The sequence below is a fragment of the Lepisosteus platostomus genome, chromosome 14, assembly GCF_059453375.1.
Source record: "Lepisosteus platostomus isolate fLepPlt1 chromosome 14, fLepPlt1.hap1, whole genome shotgun sequence".
NCBI lineage: Eukaryota > Metazoa > Chordata > Actinopteri > Semionotiformes > Lepisosteidae > Lepisosteus > Lepisosteus platostomus.
In genome coordinates this window covers 30227724-30242992 of record NC_142624.1, presented here as the reverse complement: position 1 = coordinate 30242992, position 15269 = coordinate 30227724, and the positions used below count along the sequence as shown (strand labels likewise).

Below are 15269 nucleotides of genomic sequence, written 5' to 3'. Positions count from 1 at the left end.
GTTCTTTTCAGCCCTGTGCTACTTCATACAGTTTCAGGAAGTCCAAAACCTGATGTTAACTGGATTAAAGATGGCCTTTCCCTGAAAAGAAAAGCAGGCTTAAAAATACACGAGGAAAACAACATGCATTACCTCTGCTTTGACAAAGTCCAGAAAGAAGATTGTGGGATTTATAGCTGCACAGCAACAAACATCAGAGGGAAAGTGTCTATTACCTGGACGCTGAATGTGAAAAGTAAGTAGACAAAAATATCAATTTCATTATTGAGTAATAATTTAAACTTAATAATAAATAAAGTACATGATTATACAAGAAAGCATTTTTTTCATTATGACAGAACACATTTTATAACCAGAGATAGTGTACAGTAAATGTGTTTCAAAGTGGCACTTCTGTGATTTCAGTTGCAGCACCTCCTGATGTATTTAAAAAAGCAGACAAGACAAGCGTACAGTTTATCACTCTGCAATGAAAATAAAAGCATATCTTGTGGCATTTTCTCTTGTCTATGAAATGCTGTGTGACATCTTTTGAAAATTCAAATAGCTCAAAATAGAGGTTTGGTCATACAGTAGACTGAAAATAATCCGAATGTTTAGTTCGTATTCTCAAACCTGAATGTTTGAACTTGCAGCTAAAGATTTAAGTCATGATTCCAAATCTGTGGGCAGGGCTGTGGCATAGTGGCATTTCTGCTTTGCAGAGTTGGCTCCAGGGGTTCAGTTCTGCATGTGGGATGTGTCATGCCTCCTGCAGCCAGAGGGCGCCTCTACTCTGTCCTGTCCCTAGTTTCCTGTGTTTTGCTCTCCTTCCGGTGTCTCTCTCCCTGGGGCTGTATATTTCCGGGTCTCTTATTCTCCTGCGCTCAGCATTGAAGTTCGGATGTCCTGAGACAGCATCCAGGTCGCCCCACGTCCGCTGCCTGAGGGCATAGGTTTCTATATGACTACTGAACTGCTGAGCCCGGCCTAACCCCCCGTTCCGCCACTACGCATATGGGTCTTTTTCCTCTTTCCTGCCTATCCACGGTTTGTCCCTTCCGACATCCGTGACAGGATGCTATCAGTGGGCTGTTTGTACAGTACGTTCTCCCCATATTCAGGTAAATTACCTTCGGGTTCTCCAGAAGTTGGTTTTGGAGAAACTGGCCTTGGTGTAAGGGTCTGTGTTTGTGTGTCTGCCCTGTGATGGCCTGCCATCCCAGCCAAGGTGTATACTGCCTTGCACCCATTGCTTGCTGGGATAGGCTCTGGCTCCCCCATGACCCTGTATTTGATAAAGCAGTTAGAAAATGACAGGATGGATTCCATATTTTTAAAGTAAGGTGGCAAAAAATAAGAATTAGTTTGTATGTGGATTACATTGTTCTGAGTCTGGACTTGAGCTTTACTTGCCAGCAGGGAGCAATCTAACATCAGGTTTTAAGACTTTTTAGTGAGAAAATATGAAAGCCTCCCACAGTTATTCCAATTTATCTATTACCATTAAAAATGGATGGGAAATTCTAGTTTCAATATGATGTAGTTTTTTCTATTTCAACCTGGCACACATCTTTAATTTACAGGTAAAATAGTTCAGATTTGTCCCATATTGAACTACTACAGATATGGTTTCTTTATCATATACTGTATTCAGTAGTTCACAATAGCTTTGAATTGTTGAAAGATGAATTAACAAGATTTCTACATGGGGTGCAAGAAGAACTTTAAAGAACATAAAATCTCTAAATGCAGCAAACAGGAAGCCATTTTTTATCTTTAGTTGCAAATAGACAACTCATACAGTATGAGGATCTCATCCTGTCATTTCTTGAAAGAAGCCAGGGAACTGGTTAGGTAATGTGTTCCAGACTTTCACAACCATTTATCTAAAAAAAGACCCTCAGAGTCTCAGGTTTTAAGGCACTTGTCTGTAATTTTCACTTGTGTCCTCTGGTTCCTGATTCACTGTTGGCTCTGAAGACCTCCATTGAGGTTGATTGTGACAGTGCCTTTGAGGATTTTTATTTCCTGAATCAGGTCTCTTTGTAGTCCTCACTGTTCAAGAGTAAAATAATTTGATTGAGCTTTTTTAACCGTTTTATGGTTTGCCTTTGAGCCCAGGAATGAATATAACCATTGTTATCTATATCTTTTTTTATAATACTGATTCCAGAGCAGGACATCCTTTTTGTAGTTGTGTACGTGTTGCATATTTTACATACATCTGCCCTTGTTAAAATAATATTTTAAATGACAGTAACTATAATTGTGAGAGAAGGCTATTTGGTGCTTCAAGCATGTGTGGTCGTAGGCAAACAGTGGTGAAAAAGAATGCAAACCATCTATTGTCCTGAAATACTCTAAATACTGAATGTATCTGGATGTCTGATTACTAAAAAGAGTCAGAGGTGGGCTATGATGAAAAATGAAATTCGGGAAATCTCATCAAACTAAAGCCAAATATTTCTACACAGAGCACTCCTCTGTTTCAGGAGTTTACATTTATGATAAAAGTCACTTGCGTTTAGAAGGCAACTGTGTGATTCAGTGAAAAAAAATTAATAACATTGTTTGAAGGGTATTATTAATCATATAAATAACTACATGCTCTACTTACTGGAAAATGAGTATCTTTACAAACAGCTTTTGTTATTTTTTAATAGCACGAGCCCTATAGTACTGAGGGGTATTTTTAATTTCTGTAAAGATTTTATGCTTGTACTTTTTGCAAATTCAAGCAAAACCTCTAAGTATGTTGCCAGCCTTGGAAGACCAGCAAAAAGCCCTGACAGTGGTTGCATTAAAAAAGCAACAAAAAAAAAAGATTGTTGCCAGACTTCAATCTGCCATGACACAAAGTACTTTCTTTTAAACTGGATGTGCTTCATGGTCTTATTTGCTTGCTTAAGGATAAAACAACAGGGTGTTTACAAAATTGCTGTGGGGATTGCATTTAATTGGAAAATAACATGAATAGTGGATTGGCAATATTTGATCTCAAATGTTTGTCCTTAAAAGGAGAACAGAGCAGTTTCAACAAAACCCAAGATGGGCATTTGAGATACTGTACAGTGATGCCTTGTGGACAACAGGGCAGAAAGGTCTGTGGGCATAATTCCAGCACTAGGAATTAGCCAACAGATGTCATGACGTGGAGAGCCTTCAGTATGGAGCTTGAACTTTTCTCCTACAGTACTCTGGTATGCTCCCACTTTCCAAAAACATGCAGGCTAGGTTAATTGGTTTTTAAATTGTCTGTGTGTCTGTACAGTTTGTGTACACCCACAGTGAAACTGGCATTATGTCTAGCTTGGCCCCTCTTGTTAATCACTATTCTCATGTTGTAGTCTCACCTATATTTCTGGCTCAGGGAACAAATGTTCTTGCTTGCAAATGTTTTTGTAGAATGTTTACTGTGCTGCCATCATTTGTATGGAAAGAGTGAAGTATGCAGTACGCAGAGTGTAGCAAAAAAAAGGCACAGTGAACAGTGTCATTTCTGAAGAAATGGTTAAGTTTAGTTCATTTCAGAGAAGGTGCATTCTGGTTTGCACTAAACAAAGGTTTGTCACAAAGCAAGAAAAAAGGGAAAAAACAATTACAAAAAAAAACAAAAGACAATAACAGCAGCCTTCATCAAACTGCCTCTGCAGCAGGCAGTGAATTGTGTTAGCTCTTTCACAGACCATACTGAACAGGACTCAACATAGTTCCCTTCTTGATCTTCTGTTGTCTAGCAGGACATACGTCTGCAATTTGAGTGTGATGTGCTGGCAGCTAAAATCACATGCAAAGTGTTTGTTTTAATTGCTAGACGTGCAGTGGAGTACTGTATTCTAAGGTGTGCAGTACAGGTCATAATGGGAGAAAGAGGGTAAATATCAGTATGTTGCTATTTAAGTGTGATGAATGACTATGTATTTTTGCCACTGTGCACTGAATATCTTGTTGGATATATTTTGTTAAAGAAAAAAGTCTTTCTTGTATCTTTCAAAGAGTTTGAAGAGTTTTATGAAAGACAGTTTGTATACCGTATGTACAGTATATATTAATATTGAAAGGAGTTATCTTGATGTTGAGAAATTTCTGTGAAGAGTTGTTGTGTTCTTTGTTTTAAAATCTTAGCTCCAGAAGATGAGGGAAAAGCACCATTTTTCACCAGTGCTCTGAAAGGGTGCTCTGTGAGTGAGGGGCAGGATTTTGTGTTGCAGTGCACTGTAGAGGGAAAACCCCTGCCTCAGATTTCTTGGCTTTTAAATGGTAAGAAAAGCTGTATAACTTTCCTTATATACCCTGTTGCTGCATGAGCTGCATTTTACTTTCTGTTCTTCACTCTCTCACCTGTAGGCTGTGCCGATAGTCCTAATCTTCTACATCTTAACGTTTCTTAATCCTTTAGCACAGTGCAGTGCTAAACCCAGGAAAGCCAGGGGAGACCTGTTAGTGTTAGTTCAACAGGTGTGCAACAGAAATGCAAATTCTCACATAAAACTAAAATCAATATGGACTGGTCAATATAAAAAGTCACAACAGACAAGCAAACTAAAAGAGATATAAATTATGGCATTTGTTGTTTTTCTTTAGAAGGTAACCCACTAATTTAGCACAAAACACATTTTAACACATTGAAAAATTTGTATAAAGATTGTTTTTTTTGTTTCAATATAGAATATTCATATATTACACATATATGAGGGGAATTATTACTTCAAAGCAATGTTCAGATTTTAGGATTTACAGTGTAACTGCTACTGCTCTTTCATCCTGCGTGACAGCTTCTAGAATGCTATCGTTTTAGTCTGACAACTGTTGAATACTTACATTTGTAGTATGTCTATCAAAAAACAAATCTGTGATCTTATTCTCTATTGTATAGAGATGACACAAGGTAGTCCAGCTAGGATATCCTGGTATCAAGTCAGTGTTTGAGATGACAAATTCCTGGCTCAGCATATCTCCGGTTAGGATTCAGACAGAGCATATGTCTTGCATATGACAATAGTTAATGGGAGACTACTTTGGGATCAAATAAAACAATTAAATCCTAAAGCCTAGCTGTAGGTTAAATAACAGAAAATTAATACAGACTGCATGATTCTGCTTAAAACTCAAAAGAAGTCAAGCTTGGAATGTTTTTGGAGAGTTTGGGATCAAAAATAGAAGGAGCTATGTCTTTAAATGGAACTTTAAGACATAGCAGGTTAATCTGATTTTATAACGAAACACTGTCTTTCATTTCTACTTAGTTAAGAGAGATCTTATTCCTCAGTGGAGGTTTTTCATTCTAATTCAAAACAGAGCAGTGCAAGAAATGTTCTGAAGTATTCTTGCTGTTGATTTTTCACAGCTTAGTAACAGTGAAGGGAAAAATCTAAAACTTTACATAAAAAGGATTCTATGTGTGTGATGTAGAACTTGCAATAGAATTAGGTTTTTTTACAGTAACAACAGTAATAATGCATTTTTACTTTGAAAAGTAAAAAAAGGGTTTTAATACACCATTACTTTAATTTTTAAAAAACCTATTTTATTTAAAGTTAACACAAAAATTATTTAGAAATAATAATGTTTGCAAAGAAGGAAAAGAGTAGTCTCTTCTATATAAATTCTGCATTTTTATATTCAAATCACCTGTAAAAACAAACATACAGGGCTCCTTAAAATATTTACATGTACTGTAATGCCTTTATATATATTCTGAATATTCCTGCAATCGTAATAAATATTAAAAGGCAATCCTCATTTTTGTTGGGTTTTGTAATCATAACAACAGACTAAATCCAAATTAAAATGGATTAAAATTAAAATTAATTTGGCTTTTAAACTGTTTCATTGTTGTTATAACATTCTGCATTCATTTGTATTTTCATTGATAGGATCTAATATACTGTATTTCTTTTCCGGGAGGATTTTATTTACAACAGTTTGCCAAGTTTGAGCTACACTATGATTCTGGGTGTATCAAGCAGTACATTGGTGAAATATTTTAAGATTGCTGCAGCTAATTTATTTCATGAAAGAAGACAGGGCTGAGCAACCCCTGCTAAGCACAATAGAGATATCTAACCCTTTCCGACGACTGGAAAATATAGCTGGAGCTATTAAACAAATATGAGGCCTAGAACCATATAAAGGAAAAACATGCATTGCTCTCTCTGAAACTTTACACCACCCAGACATGGCATATGTTTGCACTCCAAAAGCAGACATTTGAAACTGTTACTGACTCATGCAGACAGATTATGAAATACCTACCAGTAGAAAAAAAACAGTCCCCTGGAATTAAAGCCCATGCCTTTCTTAGGAAAGGGTCACCCTGCAAAAGATAATGCAGATGATTTATAATTAGTATTTACACTGGATCTTGAGCCATCACAACCTGCTGAAGTCAATTTGACTTTCTATTGTGTCTAACTCGAGAGCTTCAATTCATTTTCATCTGATAAGGAAACCTGTTTTTATTGGATCCTATCAGCCATCTGAATCCTACTGCCCACTCTGTATTTCCCTTACAAGGCTTTGTTAATGGGGTTTTGTATTTTATGGCTTGCTTAATGGATAGTATCAAAGGTATTTCTTGAACCATTAAAAAATCTGCAGTTTTTTTTTAATTTCTTTCACTTGTGGAATTTGTCCCAAGTCTTGTTTTTACTTTTGATCACTAAAAATAATCATTCCAGGTCCAAGAGTTTGCCAGCTCCTTCCCAATATATTTTTTTTTAGAAAAAGAAAACATTATATTAACTAGAAAAGTTGCTTACCATGAACTTTTCAAAGATTGTTGTGTTGACCTGAATCACGGATCTGATCTTAGATAATAGCAATTTAATTTTTTGTCCTGTTGGGAAGTTCTAGTTATAGATTACCACTGACATTACTGTATTTGACCACTGCTGAATCTCTAGTCAGTCATCAGTGCTCTCTAAAATTCCATCTGTCCTTTCCACCTTAGAATCCTATAGTCTCGCTTACATACAACATCTAGAGAACAAAAACTCTCCAAAGCGAAATACACATATTTCATAGTGGAGGTGGAGAACAAAAGAGCACTAAATAGAGCAGAAGACAGAAATATTGTTTTTTTGCACAAATCTGGCATGACTATATTAGTAAATTATAATAATATAGTTGGATTTGTATTAAGTATTATATAATTAAAATGAACAGTTAATGCCCAATAGAAAGGTTTTTATTAAATTGGTTAATTAACTTGCTTTGCACATCAATTGCACAGCATGAATATATTCAGATGTGTTGTTTAGGAAGATCCTTTATGCAATGAAACAGTAATGATACATTATTTTGAGTAAAAGTTATAGTTTAGAAACTTGCATTCCGGACAGCGATAATTCTATACTTCTTATTTCCTGTGTGTTTTTTATTTCTTTAAAACATTAGATAAAACCATCCAATATGCACATTCCTCTTTTGAAAATGGTGTGGCCAAATTAACGGTTCAAGATGCTCTCCCAGAGGATAATGGGATGTACTCTTGTGTCGCTGAGAACAGCTATGGAAGAGCCGTCTGCAGTGCTAAAGTGTTCATAAAAGGTGGGCTGTGTATTTATTCTGTTCTGTCTCTTCTCCATGTTCATTTAATGTTCAGTTCCAATGTTAAAATATCCTAAAATAAGAAAAATGAGTATGCCGTACGTGGTAACTGAAATAAAATATTTTATTTATATTTCTGTGCAAAGTGTGATTTGAGATCAAATTGCAGTTTATTGCATACAGATATACATACACAATGCTTAGAAAGTAAGTCAAGATAATGACTATCTTGAAAGCTGTGCCCTGTTAACTGTGCAACTTGGGGAAGGGGCACTATGTTCCCAGCTCTTGCACACTGACAGTATCAAAGCTCCCCACCTTTCTGTTGTGCTGCTGATTTTGGACTGTTGTAGACACTGATGGTCTACAACTGCACACACTGTTGTAGACACTGATGGTGTTACTCTCTGGTGTGTAAATGGTCACTGTTCACAGTGTACTGTTGGCAGACACCCTGCAGTTAGGTAGAACAGCTATTAGAGTGGGAAAGCCATTGTAAATTATTTTTAAAAGAGCTATGTATCTTCTTATAAGGGACTTAATTGAAGTTTTCCATTACCTCAGGTTCAGTTACCATCTTGCGTTCTATAGATGTTTATTTTTTGAGACAGACAGATTATTGGACTTTGCTGAATGGCATTGACGCCAAAGGTTTGAAGGCTCTTGGCTGCTGCAGGTGACTTCATACTGGCCGGCAGGATTGACAGGATTCTAGATGTCCCATGGCTGTTGTAACAGTGCAGCAGTGAGCACCGGTAAAAAGTCCCCTAACGGAGGGACAGAAGCACCGGTGTGAGGTTAGTAGGGACCAAGAATAACACAAAAAGGGGTGAATAATGAAACAAAAGGGCAGAAGGAAAGGTGTACTGCTGTGCATTGCGACCTCCAGGCTGGGCTTACCCTATTTAACAGCGTCCAGCCTGGCAAAAAGAACTGCTAGCACAGCGGGGACCTGTCACGGATGTCCAAAGGGACTTACCGTGGAGAGGCAGGAGAGCGGAAAAAGACCCTATGCTTAGCGGCGAGACGGGGAAAAAGGTCCGGGCTCGTAGTGCAAAGAGTTCAGGAAATGCCGTATAGAACCCTATGCCCTCAGGTAGCGGACGTGGGGCGACCTGGTGCTAGGCGGGTCTCAGGACATCCGAATGTCAATGCTGAGCCAGGGCAGAGTGGAAGACCCGGAAATATATAGCCCAAGGGAAAGGGAGAGACTGGAAGGACAGCAGGCAGGAAACTAGGGACAGGACAGAGAAGGAGCGCCCTCTGGCTGCAGAGGGCGTGACAGGACCAGACTGGACTGACCCTATTTAGCGGGGGTCCAGTCTGGTAAAGCCGGGTGCGTAAGGCAAATACAAATTAAAACTCTAGTGTGTGAAACAGGTGTGCCTGCCCCAGTGAAAATACGTGACGGGGCAGGCGAAACGAAAAAGAACGCCTTATGTGCGTGCAATCCCCTCTGGGACTGTCGGTGTAAACTCCCACCCTTCCGGGGGTGTCCCTGCTCGTCCCTTCCGGGGGCGTCCAGTGTGCCTTTTCATAATAACAAGTTCTTGAATCCTAACCTTTTCTATTTTCTTACATACAGTTTTCTGTAAAAGAAATGTTGAAAAATACTATAAGAGGAGACAGACATTTGTACACTTCCAATCTGCAGTGGAAGTGAAGATGGAATGAAACATGGCAGCTAAAAGCAGCCTTTCTTCAGTTTTCCCCTTCATTTATAACTTCCTTTAAGACCATTTAAAGTCACTAGTTTCTTGGCTATATAGAGCACGTACTTGACACAGGAGATAGGAAATGCACTGATCCTTTTAAAAATGCTTGGGAGAGAAAATGTTCCTATTTAGACTACTTAAAACATGATTAAAGGTCTAGTTTTGTCAAAAACAAATGTTATTTTTAGACTAACTGACTAAGTATTTTCATATAGTTAAATTAAACATCTGCTTTTTACATTTTTTATGAATGTTATCTGACAACAGAGTTTTAAGTGGCACAGATTCAGTTTTAAAGGGCAAATGCAGAATACCAGTAGTTTCCCACAGTGATACTTTGCGTGGAAATAAAAGTATACACACAAAAAGAATAATAAGCAAAGTTATGTCAAAGGTTGCAGAACAGATAAGTAATATACCATTGCTTAGTCCTTAATGTTGGAATAATGAGAACAAATATTCTGATGGAGACTAATCTTGCTGTTTTGGAGATATACTTTGGTGCTCTGGAATGCTTGAGATTTAACTCTTCTCTATCCCTCATTTGCCTTTCTTGGCAGATATACAGTATATTGTTTACTGAAAGCAGAGATATTTTTGATGACAGACTTGCTTTCGTGAGCACAATGTTTTTTTTTTTTTTAATTCCCAGGTGGGGGTCTTGAACCAGGAAAAAATCTACAACATTAGTCTTAAAAAGTAAAACCTTGAATGGGTGAACAGGAACAAACTGAGGATCTATGGAATAAAACCAACATTACAAATAGTCAGAATGATCCTCATCTTTACTTTGTACATACATTTCAGTTATTATCATTGGTGATATTTGGTTAAAGCAATGAGAATAGTGATCCTTATAAATCAACATGAAAAATGACAAGATCTCTAGAATCTTTCAATCACCTGAAATATCAAAAGGTGCTAACGTGATCTTTCCTGGTAGCCGAACTGATGTGGCTTCCATCTGTTCTGGAATAACAAATATCAAATATTGTGTTTGTACTAAAAATATTACAGGAAATGGTTAGTCATTGATGCAGAATGTCAAGATGTTGTGAGGAAACTATTCAACAGAATATACTGCAGATAAGCCAAAAATATCATAAATGTCAGGGCCTTAAGAAGTGTTTTTTTTGTTTTCTTAGTGTTTTTTGAACCCCCATATCCATGGGAATAACAAATAAATGACAGTGATGTTTTTTAGAAGTAGTACATTTTATTTCAAGGTCAGTAGAGCTTAATAATATGATGAAAATCATAACTTTAGTATCTACTCTAACCTTTAAAAGCCCTTTCTCTTTCCTACTATTCATCTTTGTTAACCATTCTGTCATCACTGTTACTGATCTTATGTTTTGAGTTTTCAAGAGAAAAATTTACAGAGTTATTACTAGATACTGTAGATCAAAACAATAGCAGAAAGAAGAAGAAACACTTTTAAAAACACCTGTACATTTAAAAAATGTAAAAAAAATGTATATAAAGACAGAATTTATCTGTAGGGTAAAAAGCATTGTCTTTGTTGAAACTCAAAAACTTTGATTATAAATAGTTTAAATTATTTTTAATATTGTTTTTTAAACCAATAGGATTTAGTGCCTGGTGTTTGTAGCTAGTAGGGGGAATAGAGAAACTGATTACTAAGAGCTTAGTAATTTATCCTGATCCCTAGCTAAGCTTAGAGGAAGCAGTGTATTTCTCATCAAAGTAGGCTAGAGGTTATACGATGATGTATAGAAGTAAATTGTACCTCTAGGCCAAAAATGAGAAAAAATAAAGCAACGTATGTTGAGATTTTGGGCAGCATGGTGATGCAGTGGTTAGCATTTTTGCCTCTCATCACTGGTTCATATGTTGTCCCCGGCTGATCCGATTTCCTCCCGCAGTCCAAAAATATGCTGGTAGGTGCTTCTAGAACAATTGACCCTGGTGTGAATGTGTGAGTGTTGTCTGTATGTTCCTGCGATGAAGTGGTATCCCTTGCAGGGTGTACCCTGCCTTGCACCCGAAAGACTCCGGCTCCCCCGCGACCCGGATTTGGATCAAGCGGAAAGAGAATGGATAGATGTTGAGATTTTTAAAAGTTAATATTCCTTTGCAAGCGATTCTTTTATTATTGGTGCTTTTAATAAAGAAGTATACAAAAACACTGAAAAAGAAAATTGTTAAAGAGAGCCTATGTTAATTCAAATGAAAGCAAAGCAGTTACTGAGCTGGTGTTATTTTGGAATTCCTAGTAGGCACATGTCTGACAGCATGGACATTTATCCCCTGTGGTGCTGGATCTGGGCTGCTTCTCCAGAGTAATTTTAACCTCCTTTTAAATCTGATTATCCGTCACTTATTAAGTCTGGAGAGAAGTAGCTTATGATTGCAAGGAAGAAACCACAGGTTCAGCTCTTAATGAGTGGGTGCTCAGATGAAGAAGGGATATCTGTGCTGAAAACGGGCATGAATGATGTTTAGAAATTCTGTATTGTGCCATGTGTAAAAATAAATGAATTCCAACAGGTAAGGTCATTTTGATATCCTGTGTATTGTTTGCTTTTTATAAAAGCAAAGCATAGACAATCATATTAAATATCCTTTATTGTTTTTATCCCTGATATATTATCTGATATGCAGATTTTCTTTTGTAGATCAAAGAAAAATACTACAATGGCCAGGACTATTATCCTCCATTGCTCTGGAATACTAAATATTCAATAATGTGTTAAAGGGTTAATTCTGAAAACGAAATAGCAGAATAGAGATACACATGAGAGTAGAAACCCAGAAAAAGCCCTCAACCTGATTTTTCTCTTTGTTGCAATGCTATCATTTGGTAATAATGTATTCAGATGAACTAGTATTTCAGTATACTGTAGTACTGTTTAACAGCAGTAATGTGATAGCGGTGACAGATTCCTTTTCTACATTGTTTTTTGTATAGGGTTGTTTTCAGAAGCCAGTGTTTGTGGAATTAGAGTGAAGAGGGTTTTCTTTCTTCCACTGGACCTAGTTTTCTGTTCGCCTTGTAAGTCTCTGTACTATGACAAAGGCAGTGCTTGAATCTGTGAAGCTGCATTCTGCCTGTCATGCCCCTAGAGGGCCTATAAGGTCCCATCACCTTCAGAAGGAAAGGAGGAAGAGAAACCCAACTGACAGCTTTTCTTACGTGCTCAATATACAGTATATATTTATAGGTATTAAGGTTTGGCCTAAAGTCCTTGTTTGGTCTTTGGCATTTTCTAGGTCTTTGTTGTGCTCTAAAAGAGTGGAAAGAACTGAGATGGTGTAACAGAAATGACAGGATATATTCTTCATTTGTGGTTTATGTATCTGCTATGATCTCGGGAGTGTGACATAGTATGAGAACTCATTCCCATGACATGACTTGCAGCATCTTTGGACTATCTATTTTTTTTTCTAAAAAGTGCCACATATATAAAGGAGCATTTTTTCTAGGCGTATGTTAAAACTGTATATTGTTTCATTCATGAATTTCTTGCACCTGTGATATATATTTTCGTCCTTTCATAATACAGTTTTTGAATATGTTTCTAATTGTAAATTAAATGTTAAGGTGTCTTGTATGGTAAGTACTGTATAATACTTGAGAGCCTTAATGAGGAGTCTTTTAGGCTTAAATCAGACACTCAGCTACTGTGACACGCAGATAGTATTTTAATATTCTATTTGATATTTTCTAGTTTCTTGGTGAGTAATCTCATACATTCCTGTTCACAAGGGCTAAAACCTTAAACCTTTTTAGTCTCGAGCCCAGAAGACTATGATGGGAACCGATTCAAGTATTTAAAATGCTCACAGGCATTGCCAAAATCAACACGTCTTCAGAATCAGCAATGAAACGTGAACCAGGGAGCATACCGGGAATCTATGAACAAGTACATTTAAAACAAAGAGCAGGAAGAATGATTTTACACTTAGGAGTCTGGATCAAGCTGCCCAGCCATGTTGTTGAAACCGATGTAATCCCTATCATGGGCCGAATATCATACTTCTGTTTGCAGACTTTCTTATGTGCTCTTCTAAAACAGAGCTCATGCAGTTTTGTTTAAGTTGTCTAGTGGAAACTAAATCTTGGATCTCCCCCTACGGTATGCTAAATATGTATATACAAAATGAGATGTGTTTAGGAAAACACTACAGCTTGTCCGTTTGGTTTTCGAGATGGCTCTTTCTTTGACTTACGTCCTGGTGTTCACTGACTAGATTTATGAACCCTGAGCCCCAGCGTCTAACCAAACACCATAAATGGTCAACGTGAGTCAGTGAGAACAAAGACACAGACGTTTTGCTTGGTCATTATTTTTTTAGGCTGCAAGTAAACATAGGAAAGCAGCACCTGATAACATCTTTTTAATTGAATTAATGGATTGCTTTCACTTTTTTAGAGTGAAAAGAACATTTCAGATTAATTTTGGTCAGTCGTTTATGTCTTTGCTATTTACATGAAGTTGATGGATTGCAATGAAGTGATTGTTGCTTTAATGTGTCCAATTTTTAATGGATTTGTCTGTGGCTCTGAACTGCTTTCAAAAGTATCCTTTCTGCCTCCCCAAAATATGTGGGTTACTATGCAAGTACAGCTGCTCTTTATGATGTATTAAAATGCTAAGAATATTTGAGGAAATCTTCCTTCACTTTTTTTCCTTGCTTGTCTGTAGCTGTAGCACATGCATTTCTGTAACTTTTCATTTTATTTGTAGGGTGTTAAAAGACATTAGTCACACTTGAGAATAGGAGGTACATAAGGCATGTGTAAATTATATACTAGTGCTTAACACATGATAAATAACCACTTTATAAAGGTTGTCTAGGTACTTAATTAGCTTTCATCAACAGTAAATAAGTATTACATACCCTTCATGTACAGTATCAGTAATAATGTATTATTAGGTATTTAAGTAACCTGTCAAGGTGTATGCCAGTAATAAAAGTAGCAATAACTGCTTTACATAGGTCTTCAAATCTGAATGTATACTGAAGTACTGCTGTGTTTAGTGTATTTAAATCTCAACAGAGGGTCCACAGGAATTAGGAATTACATACAAAATGTAATTCCATTTTCATACACCAAATTCCTGTAGGCTATTTGTTTGCATGTTTATATTTATTTATTAAAATATTTAAATAAATGCATCATTACTGCATTTAGATTACCTTTGACATCATTCAATGAATTATAAAAACACATTCTGATGAAATAGGAAACTCTTAGAAAGCACACATTTCTTCTGGCTTGTTTTACAAGTTAGCTGTGGTGCAAAGATAATCACTGTGTGTCTGTAATAATAATAAATAATAATAATAATTGCTTACACTTATATAGCGCTTTTCTGGACACTCCACTCAAAGCGCTTTACAGGTAATGGGGACTCCCCTCCACCACCACCAATGTGCAGCATCCATGATTTTACTATTGATTTAAGGAATGATAAGGAGGAAACGAGGATCCAGTTTTTAAAGAAAAAAATAAAAATTATTCTTGCATTACAACAGCAATAAACTTGGACTGCAAGACAATTGCCTTGTCTTCTTGCTACTGCAGATAACTAATGTCAGACCCTAACTAGATTTCACAGTGGATTAAATTCTGAGTGTTCTAATGAGCATTAATCTAGACGTAAGAGACTGAATTTCCTGCTGTTTTAGCCCATTAGAATCCAACAGATACATCATGAAGTCAAAGAAAATATGTATTCTATTCTTACATCTGAAGTCTGCCTTAGCAGGCTTGAAATGCAAATAGTTTTATTTTTATCATTCATTGCTTGGTTTATGTAGCCTTGTGAAATAACAAGAATGATGAAGGTTGCTGACAAATGTACAGGATCCACACGCTAGTCAAAACCTGATTTAGGGTGTTCTTCCACTGCAGGGTTCCATATTGATCTACACTGCTCTATGTGTTTATATTCAGATGTTTTTTTTTTTGTAAGCCATGGCCTCTGGATGAAAGCCCAGATTCTACCCTCACTCACAAGCTTTGCTTATCAATGAGAAGTTATTTTTCAG

At 36.8% G+C, this 15269-nt stretch overlaps 1 protein-coding gene across 3 annotated transcripts in view; it reads left to right on the top strand.

Annotated features, from left to right (window-relative positions):
• Nucleotides 1-15269, top strand: part of mylka (myosin, light chain kinase a) — a 99025-nt gene that overhangs the window by 44304 nt on the left and 39452 nt on the right. For 2 of the 3 annotated variants that reach the window (XM_088605572.1, XM_088605573.1), the window contains exons 9-11: nucleotides 32-235; nucleotides 4108-4242; nucleotides 7381-7533. In XM_088605572.1, coding sequence (XP_088461698.1) covers nucleotides 32-235; nucleotides 4108-4242; nucleotides 7381-7533 — 492 coding nt within the window. The remainder of the gene's footprint in view (nucleotides 1-31; nucleotides 236-4107; nucleotides 4243-7380; nucleotides 7534-15269) is intronic. The other variant, XM_088605574.1, reaches the window with a different exon arrangement.